The sequence below is a fragment of the Lipotes vexillifer genome, unplaced genomic scaffold (assembly GCF_000442215.2).
Source record: "Lipotes vexillifer unplaced genomic scaffold, Lipotes_vexillifer_v1.1 scaffold75, whole genome shotgun sequence".
NCBI classification, from domain to species: domain Eukaryota; kingdom Metazoa; phylum Chordata; class Mammalia; order Artiodactyla; family Lipotidae; genus Lipotes; species Lipotes vexillifer.
In genome coordinates, this window is record NW_006771517.1 from 503,598 (window position 1) to 521,876 (window position 18,279).

At 45.0% G+C, this 18,279-nt stretch overlaps 1 protein-coding gene across 1 annotated transcript in view; it reads right to left on the reverse strand.

Annotated features, from left to right (window-relative positions):
- Window positions 1–6,173: 6,173 nt before the first annotated feature.
- Window positions 6,174–18,279, reverse strand: part of CBFA2T2 (CBFA2/RUNX1 partner transcriptional co-repressor 2) — a 44,108-nt gene continuing 32,002 nt past the window's right edge. Inside the window, exons 7-10 of the mRNA XM_007446832.1 lie at window positions 17,313–17,508; window positions 14,351–14,419; window positions 11,261–11,451; window positions 6,174–6,788 (exon numbers count right to left, since the gene is read on the reverse strand). Of these exons, the coding sequence (XP_007446894.1) occupies window positions 6,489–6,788; window positions 11,261–11,451; window positions 14,351–14,419; window positions 17,313–17,508 (756 nt within the window). The 3' untranslated portion in view covers window positions 6,174–6,488. The remainder of the gene's footprint in view (window positions 6,789–11,260; window positions 11,452–14,350; window positions 14,420–17,312; window positions 17,509–18,279) is intronic.

The following is an 18,279-nucleotide window of genomic DNA, read 5'->3' on the forward strand; positions in this document are numbered from 1 at the left end:
TCCTGCTGACTGTTGCTCATAGTGGCTCATTTGCTTGGACATGAACTTTAGTAACTATCTTGGACAATTTATACTTGGTTGATATGTAATAATATGATTATAATATTTTTCTCTGGAGGATTTGCATTTTTGCTTCTGCCACATACCAGGAGATACAAGCCTGGAATCATCTTAATTTCTCAGTCCAGGGATTCTTTGACCTCTGGAGTAATGAGTCTGAACCTCAGCTCCAGGAGAGAGCAGACATAGACTAGTCTCTGGTCAGTTTTTCTCTTTCTTCCAGCAGGGCCAGAGAGATGTTCTCTGCTCAGTTCCCTTTGCAGACAGGTCGATTTTCCCTGCTTGCCTTTTCACTGAGGCCAAAGCCAGTGCCCTGGCTTTATGGAGAGGTCCCCGTTTTGTTTCTCTATTTTGTACAGGCTCAAAGCTTAGTGCCACAGTCCCCCTAGAGGCAGTTAATCCCTCCAACTCTTGACTTCTTGGAATTTCTTTTGCCCCCAAACAGCAGTTTTCCTCTACTGTACCCAACTACCTTTGTGGTTTCGGCTCTTTTTTTTTCTGTCCCTTGGGGATTTCCTACTTTCTCATCTGTGACCTCAGCAAAAAAAGTCAATTCATTAGAATTTCTCTGGCATCCAGGTGTTTTATGATAATGGCAAAATTTTCAGCCTATTTATATAGCAAATTTAACATGGTATTTTACTATATTATCCCAAGTCCCTGGGATCATTTTTCCAGGGTTAAGGCAGACTGTGGATTGTTGACTTGTCTACCAAATATGCTTTTGTGCTAGACTGACAGTCACGAGGCTTGAGATCCTGTAATTGCTGAGTGGTGGACTGCAGCGCCGGGCAGCTGTTGAGAAAAACTGGCAGTTGGCACCATCTGCACGGAACAGCTAAACCCACACCTTGCCTCTAGGGCCAAGGCCAAGGTCATCCTCCTCCCTACCCTGAGATCTAGTAACCAACCCTTCCCTTTGCATTTTGGGGGCCTGTGAAGCAGATGGTGCAACAAGCCTCTGGCGCAAGGCTGCTCAGAAGTACTTCTAGGGCTGAGGCCAGAGATGGGTATTTGGGTGACAGGAGTGAGGCTGGGGCCAGGTCCTTGGGAAGTGAGGCCTCAGGTCACTGGTTAGGAAACTGGACTGATAACCCAAGACTTCATATGTACAGGTACACACAGGTGTGCCTGCAGCAACCTGTGTTATGTCACAGCTGGTCAGACCACCTCAGAGGCATGCAAGTACTACTTAGGTCCTGTCGGAGCAACAGCAAGCCGGTGGGCTTTCAGGGAAAGCAGTTTGAACACAGGTTTCAAGGACCCAAGAAATGTTCAGTTCTAGAAATCCCACTTTGGAGAATTATCCCAAAGAAATAAATCATGCTAAGGAAGATGTTCACTTCAGTATGTTAGGGAAAATTTGAAAGCAATCCAACTGCCCAACAGGAGGTGAAGAGTTAAATTATGGCCTTGAGGGAATTCCCTGGCCATCCAGTTGTTAGGACTCCGGGATTTCACTGCTGAGGGCCCGGGTTCAATCCCTGGTTGGGGAACTAAGATCCCACAAGCTGCATGGCACAGCAAAACAAACAACAGAAAATTATGGCCTTGATTAAATCACACAACCATTAAGCAAATAAATGAGAAGGCAACAGTGAGCTTTATGATTTAGCCTCAGTATAAAAAGGAAATGAATGAATATTCCCAAGTCCAGGTATGTTAAAAACATTTAAGGAAATAACATAAGAGTTATTAGAAAAAAGTACCTACAGATCCACTACTCTATTTTTCAAACTTTCTGTGGTTGTATTTTCCTCATTAAAAGATCACTTAATGGTGAAGAGCTAACAAGGAGTTGGGAGTTATCTGTAGCTGTTGTTGGCACTTGGCTTCCCAGAGGTCCAGAAGCTGGAACCGCCTTCTTAGCAGTACCTCCTGCGTTCATTCCACTGGGTGCTCTCAAGCCATAGCAAGAACCAGTGGAGCCCCACCCCATCTCTGAAGATTGAGGAACAAGGCAGAGGGGACGCACCACCTTCCCTCCTAGTCCCATTCCAGCTTGAGTCAGAAAAGGAATATAGCCTTTTTATTGACTACTTTAAGTAGAACAAACTAAATACATATTTAACAGTTTTGGTTCATTTATACAGTACATTAAATAAGCTATGCACAGAGTTAAGTAACAAAAGTTGCTATCAGAGTAGAATGACAAAGCACAGAAAAACCGTATCTACCGCATCCCGTGGGTGGTTTCACATTCATCATCCCCCTTAAAAAACCACACTTGGAAGCTTAGTTTTTGATTTATTTACATTATTGGCTTTCTTTTATGGACGGAGCTTTTGTAGCCTCATCAGGAACTTCGAAAGCCTCTTAGCCAAACGGCACTTTCAGCCATTCGCCTAATGCTTATTGCTGCTTCTCTCTTGCCAACTCCAATGCAGGGACGGCGCTGTCCCTGTCAGCTGCCAGACGCACATGTCCTATTTGGTATAAGGATCAATGAGTGTACGCTGGGCAGTTGTGGGTCTAACCAGATGGGGTAGCAGGGGAAGCTCCATCTCTGGGGCTGTGGAGGCAAAGGGTGGATGCAAGGTCCGCCCTCAGGCCTCAACCTTCTCCTGGCTCATGATGGAAAAGGTCACCTGCACCATCATCTTTGGAATTGAGCATGTCAATGCACGTGGGCAAAGAGGCAGGTAGTCAACATTTTGGTTTCACAATAACTACAGAGTTGGAAGGGCCCTATTCAACAGCTCACCCTGTACAACACCCCACTCCACCCCAGGCAGGACTCCTCCCTGACAGCTGGCCGGCTGGCCCATGCTGGAACAGTCCAGGTCTCTCTAGCTTTTCTTACATTTGGTTCAAACCTGCCACCACCTAGTTCTCCGTAAATAGCTTTAAAAAAAAAAAAAAAAAAATCTAAAAAACTTGGCTTGGTCTATTGACCTGGGAGCCTGGAAACCAGTGCTGAAGAAAGCCTCCAAGATGAGTTCTATTTTAAATGATTTACTCAAACCATAATCCCATCTACAATTTCCAAGACAAACAACCACCTGGTCATTATTTATGCTTTCATCCCGAAGAACTCACGACCACACAATTCCAATTGTGTTGTTGAAACTTCAAGCCCACTTGCTGAGATATCTTCTGGAACTACCCATAACAAGGTCTACCCTTTGCAAGCAGGTGACAGCACTGGGGATCAATTTGACTTTGGGACAAGGCTGTACAAAGTAAAGTGTAGATTTTCTGTCTAGAAGCTGAGGATGCTCATGTTGACACCAAGAAGTGAGGAGCTCCTGGTGGACCAACTGGCCCAGATGTAGAAAGGTCATCCACACTGCAGAGGGCCCACTGCAGCCGATGCCAGGCATGGACCCACACTGGGGAGATGGGTCTTGTTTCCAGTCTTAGATCCACTGAGAGACATACATGACTCAGCACTAAGAGAAGATGCACTTGCTGTGACCTCAGGGTTGCATGACTGTGCCTGAGCAGATCTGCTTGAGCCCCATCCCGGGGGCTGCAAGGATGCTCCCAAGTGGAGTGCTCACAGCTCAGGAGGAGGGATGCCTATTCCTGAGCACATAGAACTAACCTGAGTCTGTTTTCACCACTGGATGGAGTCAGGCCTGGTGCAGGCAGTGTGGCCCCAAAGGATGATTGAAATTCTGAGGATCCAGCCCTCAAGCTTCCCTCAGAACATTTAAAGACAGCTCCCATATTGGCCACTTCTGGTCTTCTCTGGCTCCTGCAACCTCTCCTCACCGGGGGAGAGGACAATGATGTCCCATCACGTGTCACATCTGCTTTTGGTTTCCAGGATAATATTGAAGAGCCTATGACTACCCTGACAATACCTTCAGTACCACCACTATGTCTTTTTTTGTCCCCTCAAACTATAAAGGTTGATCCTCTAAGCAGTCTGAGTATACTATTTTAAATCTAATTAAATGAAAGGGGGAAGCCTGAATCTGCACCCTCAACCTGGCAGCTGGAGTGGTTATCAGCAGACACGGGAAACCAAGTGGGCAACCTGGACTCACTCCTGCCCCTCCAGTCCCCTCACCCCATCCCAAGATAGTGTCCCTTCTCCTCCTAACCAGAGAGCTGGAGAATTTCAGAAGAACAGGAGGTGGAGAAAGGGATTGTTTACATTTAAATAGGAAGTCTTGGACAGATGCCCTAGCAACCTATGTGTGAAACTGACCAAAATTAATACAGCAAAAGGCCTGAGATCTGAACTGTAGTGTGGAACACTGCCTAAGTTTTCAGCTTGGCCTCTGGGTAGCACATGAGCAAAGCCGTTTAGAATAGCATTACAAAAATTCTGAAAATTAAGCTGTCATTGGAACCACACTCCACGAAAGTCAGCTAGGACCTACCTGCACACTAATCCTAAACCTTACCTGTAGAGCTTGACATCGAGCCCTGATGAACAGTATTCGGTTGGTTTTGGCTCTTTATTCCAACCCGAAAAAACCTGAGCTACCCTGGCTAGTCCTGTGGCCACTGAAGACTTAAAGAACATGCCTAGGTGTTCATCCAACTTGCCAATGAAAAAGGGAGCTGAGGACAGACCCAGTGGACACCACGAGACACCCTCTTGCTGCAACAGGTTTACAGGCTCAGTGACCTCCTCTCAGGGGACATCCTATGTCTCAGGGAAATGTAGGCAACTCCTGTCTGGGGTTCTGGTTTCATCTCTGTTAGTCAGGACACCCCAACTGCTACAGCTTAAGGAGTTCCACAATAAAGTAACTATTCTGTTATTCTTTCTCTGGGGATGTCTTACTTTATGTAGCAGAAATCCAGGTATTTTAAAGGTGCCTTGTTCTGAGTTTCTTTTAAGACAGAAAATCCTTGGGTAAGGTAAATTAGGGACTTAAAGTTCTTAAAGTAAGATACACCTATATGTAAGGACAATGTTACCTATGCTGATACCTTACTGAGAGCTTTCAATTCACTCTGGCCAATGCACTGAAATTGGCCATCTAAAGCTGAGCTTTCAAGGGCCAGCGGGATCTTGCCGCAAGAGGGCGCTGAAGGCTTGGAGGTGGAGTGGGGGAGGGTCAGAGTCCTTGGGCTCCCAATAAAACTTGAATGACAGGGAAGAACGTGTGTGGCAGTTCCTAACGTTTTAAAGGGACTATAGGTGATGTCATGTTCGGAGAGCTGGGTAAGCAGCTGGAAAACTCCCTGAAGACAGGAAGAAAAATTGGTCAGGCTCTCTCAAATGGTTGTCACATTTCACAGAACTTTTCTTAGCTCAAAGAGGGCAGGTACCAACAAAACAAGAGAAGGGAAACAGATTGTATGCCCAATAATAAATTGATATAGGACATAATGACAAGGTTTGAAGAATTCCTTCAGGTCCAAAAGGGCTGCTCAGAAGTGACCAGGCCTTGACTGGTGAGGCAAGTCGTAGCCACACCACATCGCATCCTGTGGGTCAACTACGGCTTCAGAGGCGCCAAATAGAGACCACGGGAAGAAGATCCACGCAGTGATCTGGACATGCGTGGTCTGAGATAAAAGGACACAGAACAAGACGACTGTGCAAAGAGCCAAGTGGTGACAAAAGGTTCTGCATTTCCAATAGATGATCCATTCAATAATGTGATATTAGTTTGGCAAACATGCTCAGAGGGAACAGACTATCCACAATTGAGTCTCATTCTCCCTCAGACCAATCCATGCGCTGAAAACTATTTTCTGCATTAGCAAAATCAAATAAGAGAAAAAAAAAATGGGTCCCAAACTAAAATAGCCAGCCAGGTTAGAAAATCTTGTCCAAAATGATCTGTGATGCTTGGTGAAGTTTTATTTTTTATTATGGGTGCTTTTACTGAAATGGTGACTTCTTTCCTGTGGTTTCTGAGAATCTTAAGTCTGAACAGCAGGGTCGAGGAGGGAGTCCTGAGTGCTGCTTTTGGCCTGCCCAAGTCCCCACGGGACCAATCAGTGGCACCTGCTGAGGGTGGGCTCAAGGAGCTGTTAGGGGCAAGGGGAACTCCCTTTGGGAGAGAGGCCTCCTCCCGGCTTGCTATGAGTCTCCAGGCCTCTGCCGTGGGAGGACGATGGAGTAGGGGACAGCACATGGGGTGAGCTGCCTCCAGCCTGGCAGGGCACATTTGACAGTCTGCTGCTTCACGAGGCAGGGAGGGGAGCTGGCGGGCTACACAGAAAAGTGGCCGGCCATCCCAGCTTCAGCTGGGAGAGGAACAAACCAGGAAGCCATGGAGGAGGCAGCTCCAGCCAGCTGCCTGTGTGCACATGACTTCCCCCAAGGACACAGAAGGGAAACTGGGGCAAGTGTGTGGAGAGGCTGGGGAGCAGTGTTTACCGGGGCTTGAAGTCTTACTGCCTCCACTTCTCTTGATGATGACCCAACAGCTACTTGCACTGGTTCAAGCAGCCAACCTCCTGTGCAGAGTCTGTCGTGCTGTGAGGTCATCAGGGGGAAGCGAGTCTGGGGCTCAGAGTCCGCTGGTGTCGATGGCTGTCACAGAGGCAGGTGTTGAGGAGCGCGAGGTGGTTGCCGAGGTCTTGTCCAGGGCTGGACTTGGCACACTGCAGTCGGTGGACCGGGCTGAGGAGCCCCTCCCTCCAGGAAGCAGTGGCCGGCTCTGGCTGTGGGGACTCTGGCCGTGCAGGTTCTGGCCACAGAGGCGGTGGTGGCGCTCCCAATCCTTATGCTGGCAGAAAGAGCCGCAGTATCGTGCGATATTGCAGCCACTGCAGGTCTCACTGGCTTTGCGGCCACAGTTCCAGCAGTTCTGCAAGACACAGGCATCCGTTAGCTGCTAGGATCCTGGGGGGCAGGCTTGTCATAACTTGTCACCTGCACTGTAAAATAGCAGGTGGGGCTGTACAGGGAGAGAGTGGACTTTGGAGCTGCGCACACCTGTGCTTGCCCTGCCTCTACTGTTATCTGCATTCTGAGTTTCCTTCATCTGTACAACAGGAAAACTACCTATCCTGGGCTGATGGGACAGTGAGATGAGGGGTATGTGAAGACATCGTAGGGCAGCTGAAAGTCCTGCTAAAGGCATCAACTCATTGTTTTGACTCACATTTTAATCCTCAACAGCCAAACCAAATTCTGTCCCAGGGTTCCCCCATCATAGCTATCTATTCCAAGACCACACAGGTGCTTAGACAGTTTTCTTCCTTGCCCTTCCCAATGGAGAAATGACCTTTGTTGTGTTCACTGACAACACCTGATCTTTAAAAAAAGTCACCTGCCACAGGACCTGGGTGAGTGACCAGGAGGGTGGGAAGCTTGCTACTCTCTCTGTGCTCATTCTCCTTTCAATGATGTATCTCAACAGAGGTGGGGTGAGGATCATGGGAATATTTCTGGCTTGTTTGTAGGAGCCCCCTGCAATACCTTAGAACCTAAGGCCCTGAGGTCCACATCAGGGAGTTTTCTTACTATTCTTTGCACTTTCCTGGAGGAAAGCTCCCAGCACCGGCCCCTTGGTACTCTCCTCCCTGTAGGCTCCTGTGAGGACTTCACTAGTGACGCATGAATGTTCTGCACTTGAGGTCTCCATGACCCACTTATAAGAGAAAAGCCTTATGGCATTGGTCAGGTGAAGCTATCAGGAAAACAAGGCTTTCTTCTTAGGTGTCAGGAAGGACTTGATCAGTCAGCCAGCTGCCCTCTCCCCTGCAAGTTCTCCAGAATGGCAGAAGCCAATCACGAGGCCTGGCCTGACACTCAGAGAAGACAGATGCTGTTCCCAATGAAATCAGAACACTTGCGCAAGTGCAAAACAACTGATAGGGGCCAAGAAGGACCTGAGGCCACCTTGCCCACCTCTTGCATTGTACAGGTGGGACACTGAGGGCCAGTAGGCAGGGGCTTGTCTGAGGTTATAAAATGATCACGTGGCTATGCAAAGCCTGGAACCCGGACCGCCTGCCTCCACTATACACAATGTACAAGTTTAGTTTCAAAAAGCCTTAGAAAGGACTGCAGATTCCCTTCTAACACAACAGGCTTCTCAGGAAATACACTCTAAGGACCGCCCCAACCTTGCCAACACCAACACTGGAGGACCAAGACGAGACAGAAGTAATTCCGAGGATCATTAAAGATCCCCAAGCAAACTGCATTCCAGAGAATTTCATACTTTGGAGCCTGACAGGCTGACTCCAAACAATGCTTTGGTAGAACATTATTGCTTGTGGGGAAGAACTCAGTTGCCTTCATGGGGCTGCTGTGGAAACACTGGCCTCTACTCCCTCTGTCCAAGTCTGCAAGAACATCTCAAACTGGGGCACAGTATTAAACCAATGGTGCTTTTACCTTGGCCACCGTTACATTTAAAATATTTATTACATGATTGATGGGATACAATAAAACAAGATTAACAGCCTCCCACAGAGGTGGGATCATAGAAATGCAGGAACAATGTGGTTAGGGTCAGAGAAGCCAGGGTGAAAAGGACACTTTACATTCCCTGTCTCTGTGGCTTTTCCCTGATTTCACCAAAAGCCTTTTTGCCAAGAAACATGACAAAAGGTTTATTGTGGTAGTCACCCTTCAAATCAGCATTTGTCAAAGCTGGAGCAATGCATGTGGCCAAAAAGGCCTTTGTAATTAATGGGTAAGGTTATGAACCTTCTGAGTTACTGGCCAAGGAAGTCAGAGATGGGATTCCAGAATTTCCTTTGTCAAGCATGGGCCATCAGTCTATGCCAGTTATTACTCAAAGTGGCCCAGGGAACACCTGTATCAGAATGACCTGGGACTCGTCAAAATCCTTGGGACCCATCCCAGAGCTCCCTGACCTTATTTCAAACCTGGCCTAAAGGAGAAATGATTCCTATCTTGTAGTCAACTGCTAGCCCATTATGTTTGCCAGGAAATCCAGGCTGGGGACAGAAGGGGACCTCTCACTTCATCCCTCTACCTGAGGCATTCCAGGGGAGATGCTTCAGTCTGGCCTCAAAGGAGGCAGCTGTTCTGCAAGAGCAAGAGCTGCCACAGCTTACACACCTATGTCGTAAACAACATAACAAAATCCCTTCTGTCTGAACAGCGCATTGCAGTTTAAAAACACTTCCACAGGGGCTTCCCTGGTGGCGCAGTGGTTGAGAATCTGCCTGCCAGTGCAGGGGACACAGGTTCGATCCCTAGACCGGGAAGATCCCACATGTCACAGAGCAACTAGGCCCGTGCACCACAACTACTGAGCCTGTGCTCTGGAGCCCACGAGTCACAACTACTGAGCCCGCGTGCCCCGCAACGAGAGAAGCCACTGCAATGAGAAGCCCATGCACTGCAACGAAGAGTAGCTCCCGCTCGCCGCAACTAGGCCCATGCAGCAACGAAGGCCCAACACAGCCAAACATAAATGAATAAAATAAATAAATTGATTAAAAAAAAAAAACCACTTCCACAACCATGATCTAATTATATCTTCCTAAAAACTGTAAGACGAGCAGGACAGGGGCTGCTACACACCCACTATACAGAGAAGGAGACTGACTCCTGAAGGGTATGCTGCAGGTGTGAGGGGAACTGGGACTAGCACTTAGGGCTCCTGGGCTCCTTCCGCTATACCAAACCACCTCTCACAGGACGGATGAAAAACTCCAGGGATACCTCTAGATGTCAAGTAGAACTTTCTGAATGAAATGGAAGGAAATCAGCTCTCCTGGTCCAACACAAAATTACTCAGAGCTTAGGCCCTGCTATCTTGCCCCTGTTTTGGAAGGAAGTTTGCTGGGATGGATGCTGGTGTGTGCCTCGCCTGTAAGCCTCTTTGTGCATTGTTTAAAATTTTAGCTCCTTTAAAGCACAATGCTATAAATGGAGAGCTGGGATTCAAACCATGCAATCCAGATCCAGAACTCATACTCTTAGCCAAAATGTTACATTCTTTCTTCAGAGAAACACATAGTTAAAGATAAACATAGATATAAAAGTAGATAAATATGGACAAATATAGGTATTGATATGGATGGCTATAGATAAGGAATTAAATACACAACAGAAAAAAGTAGGAGAGGAGAAGGAAAAGGAGAGAGTTAAAGGAAATATTTTCTCACAATTCAGTTGGGAGTGCTACAATAAGGACTTTTTCCACATCCTCTGTGAATGGCAACATGATATTTAGGCATTTTCATCTTCACATTGCCATGCTTAACACTGTAATACTGAAAAAGATCGTTTTAAGAGGATGAGAAAATAAAATTTCTGTCATTTAAAAATCAAACCGGGCTTCCCTGGTGGCGCAGTGGTTGAGAGTCCGCCTGCTGATGTAGGCGACACGGGTTCGTGCCCCGGTCTGGGAAGATTCCACATGCTGCGGAGCGGCTGGGCCCGTGAGCCATGGCCGCTGAGCCTGCGCGTCCGGAGCCTGTGCTCCGCAATGGGAGAGGCCACAACAGTGAGAGGCCCAAGTGCCGCAAACAAAACAAAACAAAACAAAAAAAACAAACCAACAAAAAAATCTCAGTTCTTTATAACTTCAAGAGAATATCCCAAAGACTAGATGGGCTCTACCTACTTACAGCAACAGGCTTGTTTCAGGACTTAAAAGTTTGTCTTAAAGCTGAAAAGTGACTAAAATGAAAGTTACAAAAAAAGCTCATTACTTTCGAAAGGACTGTTATGATGTTTTTGTCACATGCCTTTTCTTTTCAGTTTGCTGTCCTCATTATGGTACAAGAGTGTCCTGTATAGAAGCATCACGACATCCTGGGGCCCTAGGCAGTCAGGCAGGCCTGCCCGATCTGTCACTTCAATCCACGAAAGGACTATCCTTTCTGTAAACAGATCTGATGCTACAGGACCCTGCATCTCCTTTCTACTCTGGCTTCAGCGATGTGGGATTACATCAAATTCCCTGAGCCCCAGTCTCCTCATTTGTAAAACTGGACTCCAACACCACCCACACCTCACAGGGTCACTGTGAGGACTACAAAGACCACATACACACTTCGCTCTGTGCCTGGCACACAGCAGGCCCACTCAGGCAGTGGTGGTCCTCGTTGTCACGCAAGTCCGCAAACTGTCTTTAGGGTGAGTTTTCAAAACTTAAACCAGTATAATGAGCCAATATACAAGAATATAATAATTGAGAAACAAACCTCTCTGGTACTGAATAAAAATCATAATCATCTAGCTCAAAGGCGGACTGTTGGCCCTTACTACCCAGCACTTGAGAGGGAAGCAGTGGGCTTGGTCACTCCAGCCGCCCAGCCCCAGCCCGCAGCCCAATAGTGCTCTGACCTCCGTCGACTCTTCTTGCTCGTTTATGACGAGAAAGGCGTCCTCTGCGGCCTGCCGTTTGACATCCGCTATTGTCTGCTCCATCCGAGCTCTCTCGGTAGCAATCACTTCAAAGGCTTTTTGCTCTGCCTCAGCAACGGCTTTCTGTACTTCTGACATGGCCTGAATTTTCACCTTATTCACAGCTTCTTCTAGAAGAAAGTGACAGTAAAATCAACTGGCCGAGAAATCTTTCCCCTCCCACTCCACATCATTTCTAAGAAGGGACAGAGGTGAAACCTGATGACTTTTCTAAAAATACACAGGGTTGAACTTATGACATAGCATTCACTTTTACTCTTATCCTCATTTGTCCATTCATGCTAGGGGCTGGGGAGACCTCGGTGACTAAGATGTATCTATATTCTCACAACTGTGATCAAGTATAAAGGTGGCTGAGGTGCCATGATACATGTCAGTATAAGAGACAACAGTTCCAAGGGGAAAAGTGGTCAGCTCTATAAGTGGCAGAGGAGGATCAAGAAAATGTGTCTTGGTTGAGATGGTAGGTGGAAATGAATTTTTAGAAAGTCTTGCATTCCCCACTAAGGAATTTGGCCCTTCTTCTAAAGCAAATGTGAAACCCTAAAGGGTTCTATGCACGGAGAAAAGACAAGACAGAGATACCAACTGAGAGGCTGGGGCAATAATCCGCCTGAGAAAAAGAGACTCTGAATTTAGGCAGGAGCAAGTGGCACAGAAAAGGGGATGAGATAGAATGAGCTGGTACATCTAAGGGTCTGGAGGTGGAGGTAAAGGCGAAGAATGGAACTGCTATGCAATGAAACAGACAGTAAGCAAAATGCTGATGTGAAGGCAAGTGAGAAGGTTGAGGTGCATGTCATTTGTGCATCCATACAAATGACCAGGAGGCAGTTAGGTATGTGAGACTGAACTCAGTAGAGAAATGTTGCCTGAAGATACAGTTCTGGGCTGCTAGGTGCCCTGGGCCTCCAAAGCCCTGTCCAGTTGCCATCACCCCACTTGATTCCTGATCAGTTCCTCCCAGCACCACTGCCCTGCTTGGTTTCATAGGATGTACACTCCACATGACATATGCTATGCATTTGAGCCTCAGTCCAAAGTCCCAGTGTGAATGACCTCCCTTCTGAGTCCACAAAACTGGACAACTCAGAAGCCTAAGGAAACTCCCTTACTGCTTGGCTCTTGCACATGGCCTAGGCTCAAAAGAGGTCTAGACACAGTGTTGCCATCCTAGAACTTTCCATCATATCGCTCCAGCCAAGAAAAGCAAGTTTTCACCCTAAAGGTCAAGGATGATGCTGAGCTGATCAGACACTGACTCCACTCCTTTACTCTTGGTGTCCACGCAGGTCCACTGTGGCCCACCCACCACAGCTACCTTTCATAGGCCTCTTTTAATTTACCAGGTAGATGCTGAGTGTCTCTTATTGAGCCAACATAAAAATGCTCCTAAGTGTATTTTACCTTCTCGGTTTAAAGATGAATCAGTAAGAATCATAGTTTGGAAATCTACCTTGCTGAAGGTCATCTAAGGTCACAGATGGCACTGTCACAGAACAAGCACTCAAATTTAGCTGGCCCATGCCAAAGTTAGGCTCTTAACCACAGTTAACCAAAGGTTACCTCTCAAGTAGAAAATCACTAGTTATCAAAGAGATCTTGCGCATGGTAATTTTTCACTCTGCCTTTACAATTACTAACTTCATTTCCCACAATTCTACTTCTTGGTAGTATAATATACACATCCCCATTTCCAACTGCAGAGATTTTTCCGAGGTGCTATGTAGTTTTCCAAATTATTTTTAATGGTAAGATAATATTCTGTTATGGTGCCACACTATAAAATTCATATAACCATTCATGGATATGTGGGCATTTCCTGGGTTGCTTCTCCCTTGCTCCAAGAATACACTAAAAACAGTGTCTTTTTACATACTGCTGCCTTTTTAACAATTTGTGTGCCTAAATCTGGATCATTCTCTTTTATTATTATTTTTTAAATTTATTTTTATTTTTTTGGCTGTGCCGTGTGGCATGCAGGATCTTAGTTCCCCAACCCGGGATCGAACCCATGCCCCCCCCACAGTAGAAGCTTAACTTAACCACTGGACCACCAAGGAAGTCCCTGGATCATTCCCTTTTAAGATTCAAAAGCATGCCAGTGAGAAATGATTTCAAAATTTCCATGTGTTCATGGTTGGTAACACTTAATAATTTCATATATAAATCTCTGATGAATTATTTAGTGTCATTAACAGCGTCCTCTAAAATTTTGTCAGTAATTAGGTATTAAAGACTTTGGGGGATAATTGGTCAGGGTTGCATTACCTTGTACTTTCCTGATTGTCAGTGAGAATAAACATTTTGCAATATGGTTAATTTGTTTTTCTCATGAGATGTGTGTTCCTATCTTTTGTCCATCTGTTTATATTATGGTCTTGGTATCAACTGGTATTAACTTTTTTGTAGAAATAAATTTTATCTTAGGAAGAAAACCAAAAACTGTATATTGGACTACAAAAATTTCACTGAGAAAGGGAGGCAAGAAGGAAAAGAAGGCTAGTATTGGATAAGGTAATATTAGGGATATGAGGTTAGTGTAATCCCCTGTCTTAACAAGCAGTTCCTACCCTCCCTTATTCTTGTAGAAAATGACACCTACCAAGAACAGTTGTGATGCAGCTAGAGACAGTGAAGATGAAAGGAAGAGCAGAATAAATCAAATGTGGGAGCCTGAGAACACAGTGACGGGAATAGGCAGAAACGAATTAAGCTATACACCCAGAAACAGGGCATATAAATAGGGAAGGAAGAGTCGGTTACTTAACACCTCCCAGTAGAAGGGGGTGATAAGGACTTGGATGGATTGTAGGGAGTCATTCCAAATTCTTAATCAGCAAGTAACATGACAGGCAGTCCAGAAGGTGGGACAAGCTGAAGGGGGAGAGGCAGGAGCCTAGAGCTCTTTGAAGAGGAATTTGTGAGAAAACCACCTTTCCCCCAAATATGTGCTCTACACTCATATAAATTAGTGAGTACATGTGACCTATAAGCAGACAGACATACCAGTTTTTTTCCAAAACTCCACAGGTACATATCCTGTTCCTGGCCTACTGCTGAATTCCCGCTGAGAATCTACAGAAGAGAGAGAAACAGCATAGGGTCAGAAGCTGTCTATAATTGACGTGTTTTACTGTTGTGAAAAACTTATCAGATCTCTCATTCACCATGTAGAAAGATTCAAACATATACATTCATTTACTGGAAAAAATGTTCTGACAAGGAATAAAATCAGATTATAAACAGTACACTTAATTTTTAGATGCTCAACATTGCTAATCATCAGAGAAATGCAAACCAAAACCAGAATATCACCTCAAACCTGTCAGAATAGCTGTCATCAAAAAGACCACAAATAACAAACATTGGCGAGGGCGTGGAGAAAAGGAAGCCCTCGTACACTGTTGGAGGGAATGTAAATTGGTGCAGACATTGTAGGAAACAGTATGGAAGTTCCTCAATAAACTAAAAACAGAACTACCATATGATCCAGCTATTCTACACCTGGGTATATATCTGAAGAAAACAAATACACTAAATTGAAAAGATACATGCACCCCAATGTTCATAGCAGCAGTATTTACAATAGCCAAGATATGGAAGTAAACTAAGTGTCCATCAACATATAAATGGATAAAGATGTGGTACATACACACACAGGAATACTACTCAACCACAAAAAAGGATGAAATTTTGCCATTTGCAACAATGTGGACGGACTTGGATGGTACTGTGCTTAGTGAAATAAATCAGACAAAGAAAGACAAATGCTGTATGTTATCACTTATATGTGGAATCTAAAAAATAAAACAAATTAGTCAACATAACCAAAAAGAAACAGACTCACAGATATAAAGGACAAACTAATGGTTACCAGTAGGGATAGGGAAGGCGGGGAGGGGCAAAATAGGAGTAGGGGATTAAAAAGTACAAAATGTTATGTATAAAGTAAATAAACTACAAGGATGTATTATCCAACACAGGGAATACAGCCAATATTTTATAATAACTATAAATGGAGGGCTTCCCTGGTGGTGCAGTGGTTGAGAGTCCGCCTGCCGATGCAGGGGACACGGATTCATGTCCCGGTCCGGGAAGAACCCACATGCCGCCGAGCGGCTAGGCCTGTGAGCCATGGCTGCTGAGCCTGGGCGTCCGGAGCCTGTGCTCCGCAACGGGAGAGGCCACAACAGTGAGAGGCCTGCGTAATGCAAGAAAAAACAAACAGACAACAACAACAAAAAGTAGTTTTTGGAGTGGTTTTGGTCCACACTGAGTAGCTCACTTGTTTAGGATATTATGATTTCCTTCTACAATGCATGCAACAAATGTACTAAAAGAGAAATAAACAACGAAATAAAAATACTAAATATGTATAATATGCATAAATAAAGATACTGAAAGATACTGTTTAAGTCAGACAGATTGATAGTGCCCTGAGAAACCTGAGAGGAGGAAACCCTAGGATCCATGAAGAGGTAAACCTGTAGTGACAATATAACTTATCATCCTAATTGTCCTCATTTTCAAGAGTAAGAGAGGTGCCGGTAATAGTTATGACAGGACGATAGCCATAGTCACCCTAGCTAAACCCTCAATGCAAAGCAATGTTTCTAAACAACACCAGCAAGACCTGTAGTCCTGGCTGGAGAAGAGCCGACTCAGGACCACGCTCACTCTGCACTCTACACTCCACACCCTCTCACTTGCAGAGCTTCGATGGAAGGTTTGTGATTTGGGTGGTGAACTTAGGGTAAGTTTCTGTGAACTGTGACAGGGATTATTTGTGAAGGTTCAGATGGTGAGAGATACCTGAGAATTAGCTTGAGATTCCTTTTTAAAGAATTGTACTATAAGTATTTGACATCCTACTGTGCTGGATATTCCACACAATGTTGCTAATCTATGGCTGGCTCAAGAGTCACCTCTGTGGGTAGGGTGGGGGAGAGGAATCCCTTAGTTAACAATGTCTTTGCCTCAATTTTTTTGGTAGTCTTTTTGAGACTAATGGCTGTCTTCTGTGGAACATGCTAGGTTTGCCATAGGAGGAGTCATTCTCCCTGGGGAAAACTGGGAGCTTGAAGTGGGTGGGTGGGGAAAGAATCTGATCACAGGTGGCCCCTCATTTACCCAAGCCTTTGGATAGGGTGCCTTTTCAGTTACTAGGTCAATGTGAGGGAACATTTTTGGAGGAATAGCTGTGGTGTCCTGGATGCATCCTGGATTGAGAGCTCAACAATTGTTCATATCTCTGCTGCTTCAGGGTGGGAAAAGGCAGGAAGGCACAATCCAGCTTGGCACAGTAAAACTTTTCATTTTTTTGTCCAGGCAGAGGTTAATAAATGGTAACTTTCTAGATAGGGAATGGGGAAAAGGGGATGGAAGCTGAGGTGAAGCTTTTTAGGGCTACTGTGAGGAATGAATGTGATGTACATGAGAGCCCCAAGTACATTCAGCCAGGCTGAATTTAATATCCAAACATTCTTTGATCATCACTCAGCACTTATATACAGTATAGAGTTGAAAACAGAACAAAATGACAAACATTCTCATTCTATGTGGGGAAGACAGTATTTCTTGAACATGCCAAATACTGAGTCCTTGACATATTTTTTATAATTACCAAGGCCTTTCTAATTCCACAATATAGTACCATCTTCCTTTTAAAGTAAAATATAAAAAGTCTCAAAAGTAAAAAATAACAACAACAAAAAAGATATATAAAAAGCCTCCCTTGGGCTTCCCTGGTGGCGTAGTGGTTGAGAGTCCGCCTGCCGATGCAGGGGACACGGGTTCGTGCCCCGGTCCGGGAAGATCCCACATGTTGTGGAGCAGCTGGGCCCGTGAGCCAGGGCCGCTAAGCCTGCGCGTCCAGAGCCTGTGCTCCGCAATGTGAGAGGCCTGTGTACCGCAAAAAAAATAAAAATAAAAAAGCCTCCCTTGTCAACTGAAGTGATTCTCCCCTTACCATTGCTGAGAGAATCTGCGCTCCCAGGACTGTGCTGCCTGGAGACCAACTCACTCCCTGTTTTCCTCATCTCTGTGTTTTCATTGTATCGTCTTTTCCAGTAGTTGAGTTCTTCACGATCTGATTCCTGACAGCGCCTCAAGACTGCCATGGAGCGCCTTGTTTTCTCTACCATTTCCATAATGCAGTTCAGGGCCTGAGCCAGGCAAGAAGTCAGGCAGAGTCAAGGGATGAGGACATTCATACAATCAACATTGAAAATCAAGGACAGGTAAACAAAATATAAAGAATAAAGGTTTAAGAAGCTTACAGATTTAGCAATATCAAGTTTATATTTGAAAGCCTTTCTTATTATTTCTCTTTAAATATATACACACAATTTTTAAGATTTCAAAATACTACTTTTTGGATTCTTCATGGTTGAAGCAGCCAGTTTCATCACAATATGGTTCTTTAAAGAGTGTGGTGAAAACACATTATATCTCTGCCTAAAGCAGAAGATTTGTATAAGAATGCAGAGAATTACATTCAGAGACAACATCACTCAGGAAGGAAAAGCTGCTCTACGTATATTTCAAGCAGCTATTACATCTTCTCTTCCTTTTTTAGTGAGAGGGGAAACTCTCTTTTCCAATGGGGCAGAGTTTACATTCTGTGCCAGTGTACTAATTCTCATTTGTATTTGGAGAAGCTCCATTTATTTAACACTCCATTTATTATACCAGGCCCTGTGATAAGCACCTTGCATATCATTACAACTCCCCATGAATTCAAATAATATAGCATTATTTTTTTTTAAGATATAAAAGTTAAGGCTAAAAATGGTGAAAGAACCTGCCCATCACAGAGGTAGAAGTGGCAAAGCTGGGACCTAAAACTCTTAAGCCTATGTTTTTAACCATTATACTACATGGCTTCACTTGGTTATGACCTCAAGTGATCACCCCACTACAAAGATTTGGGAGTT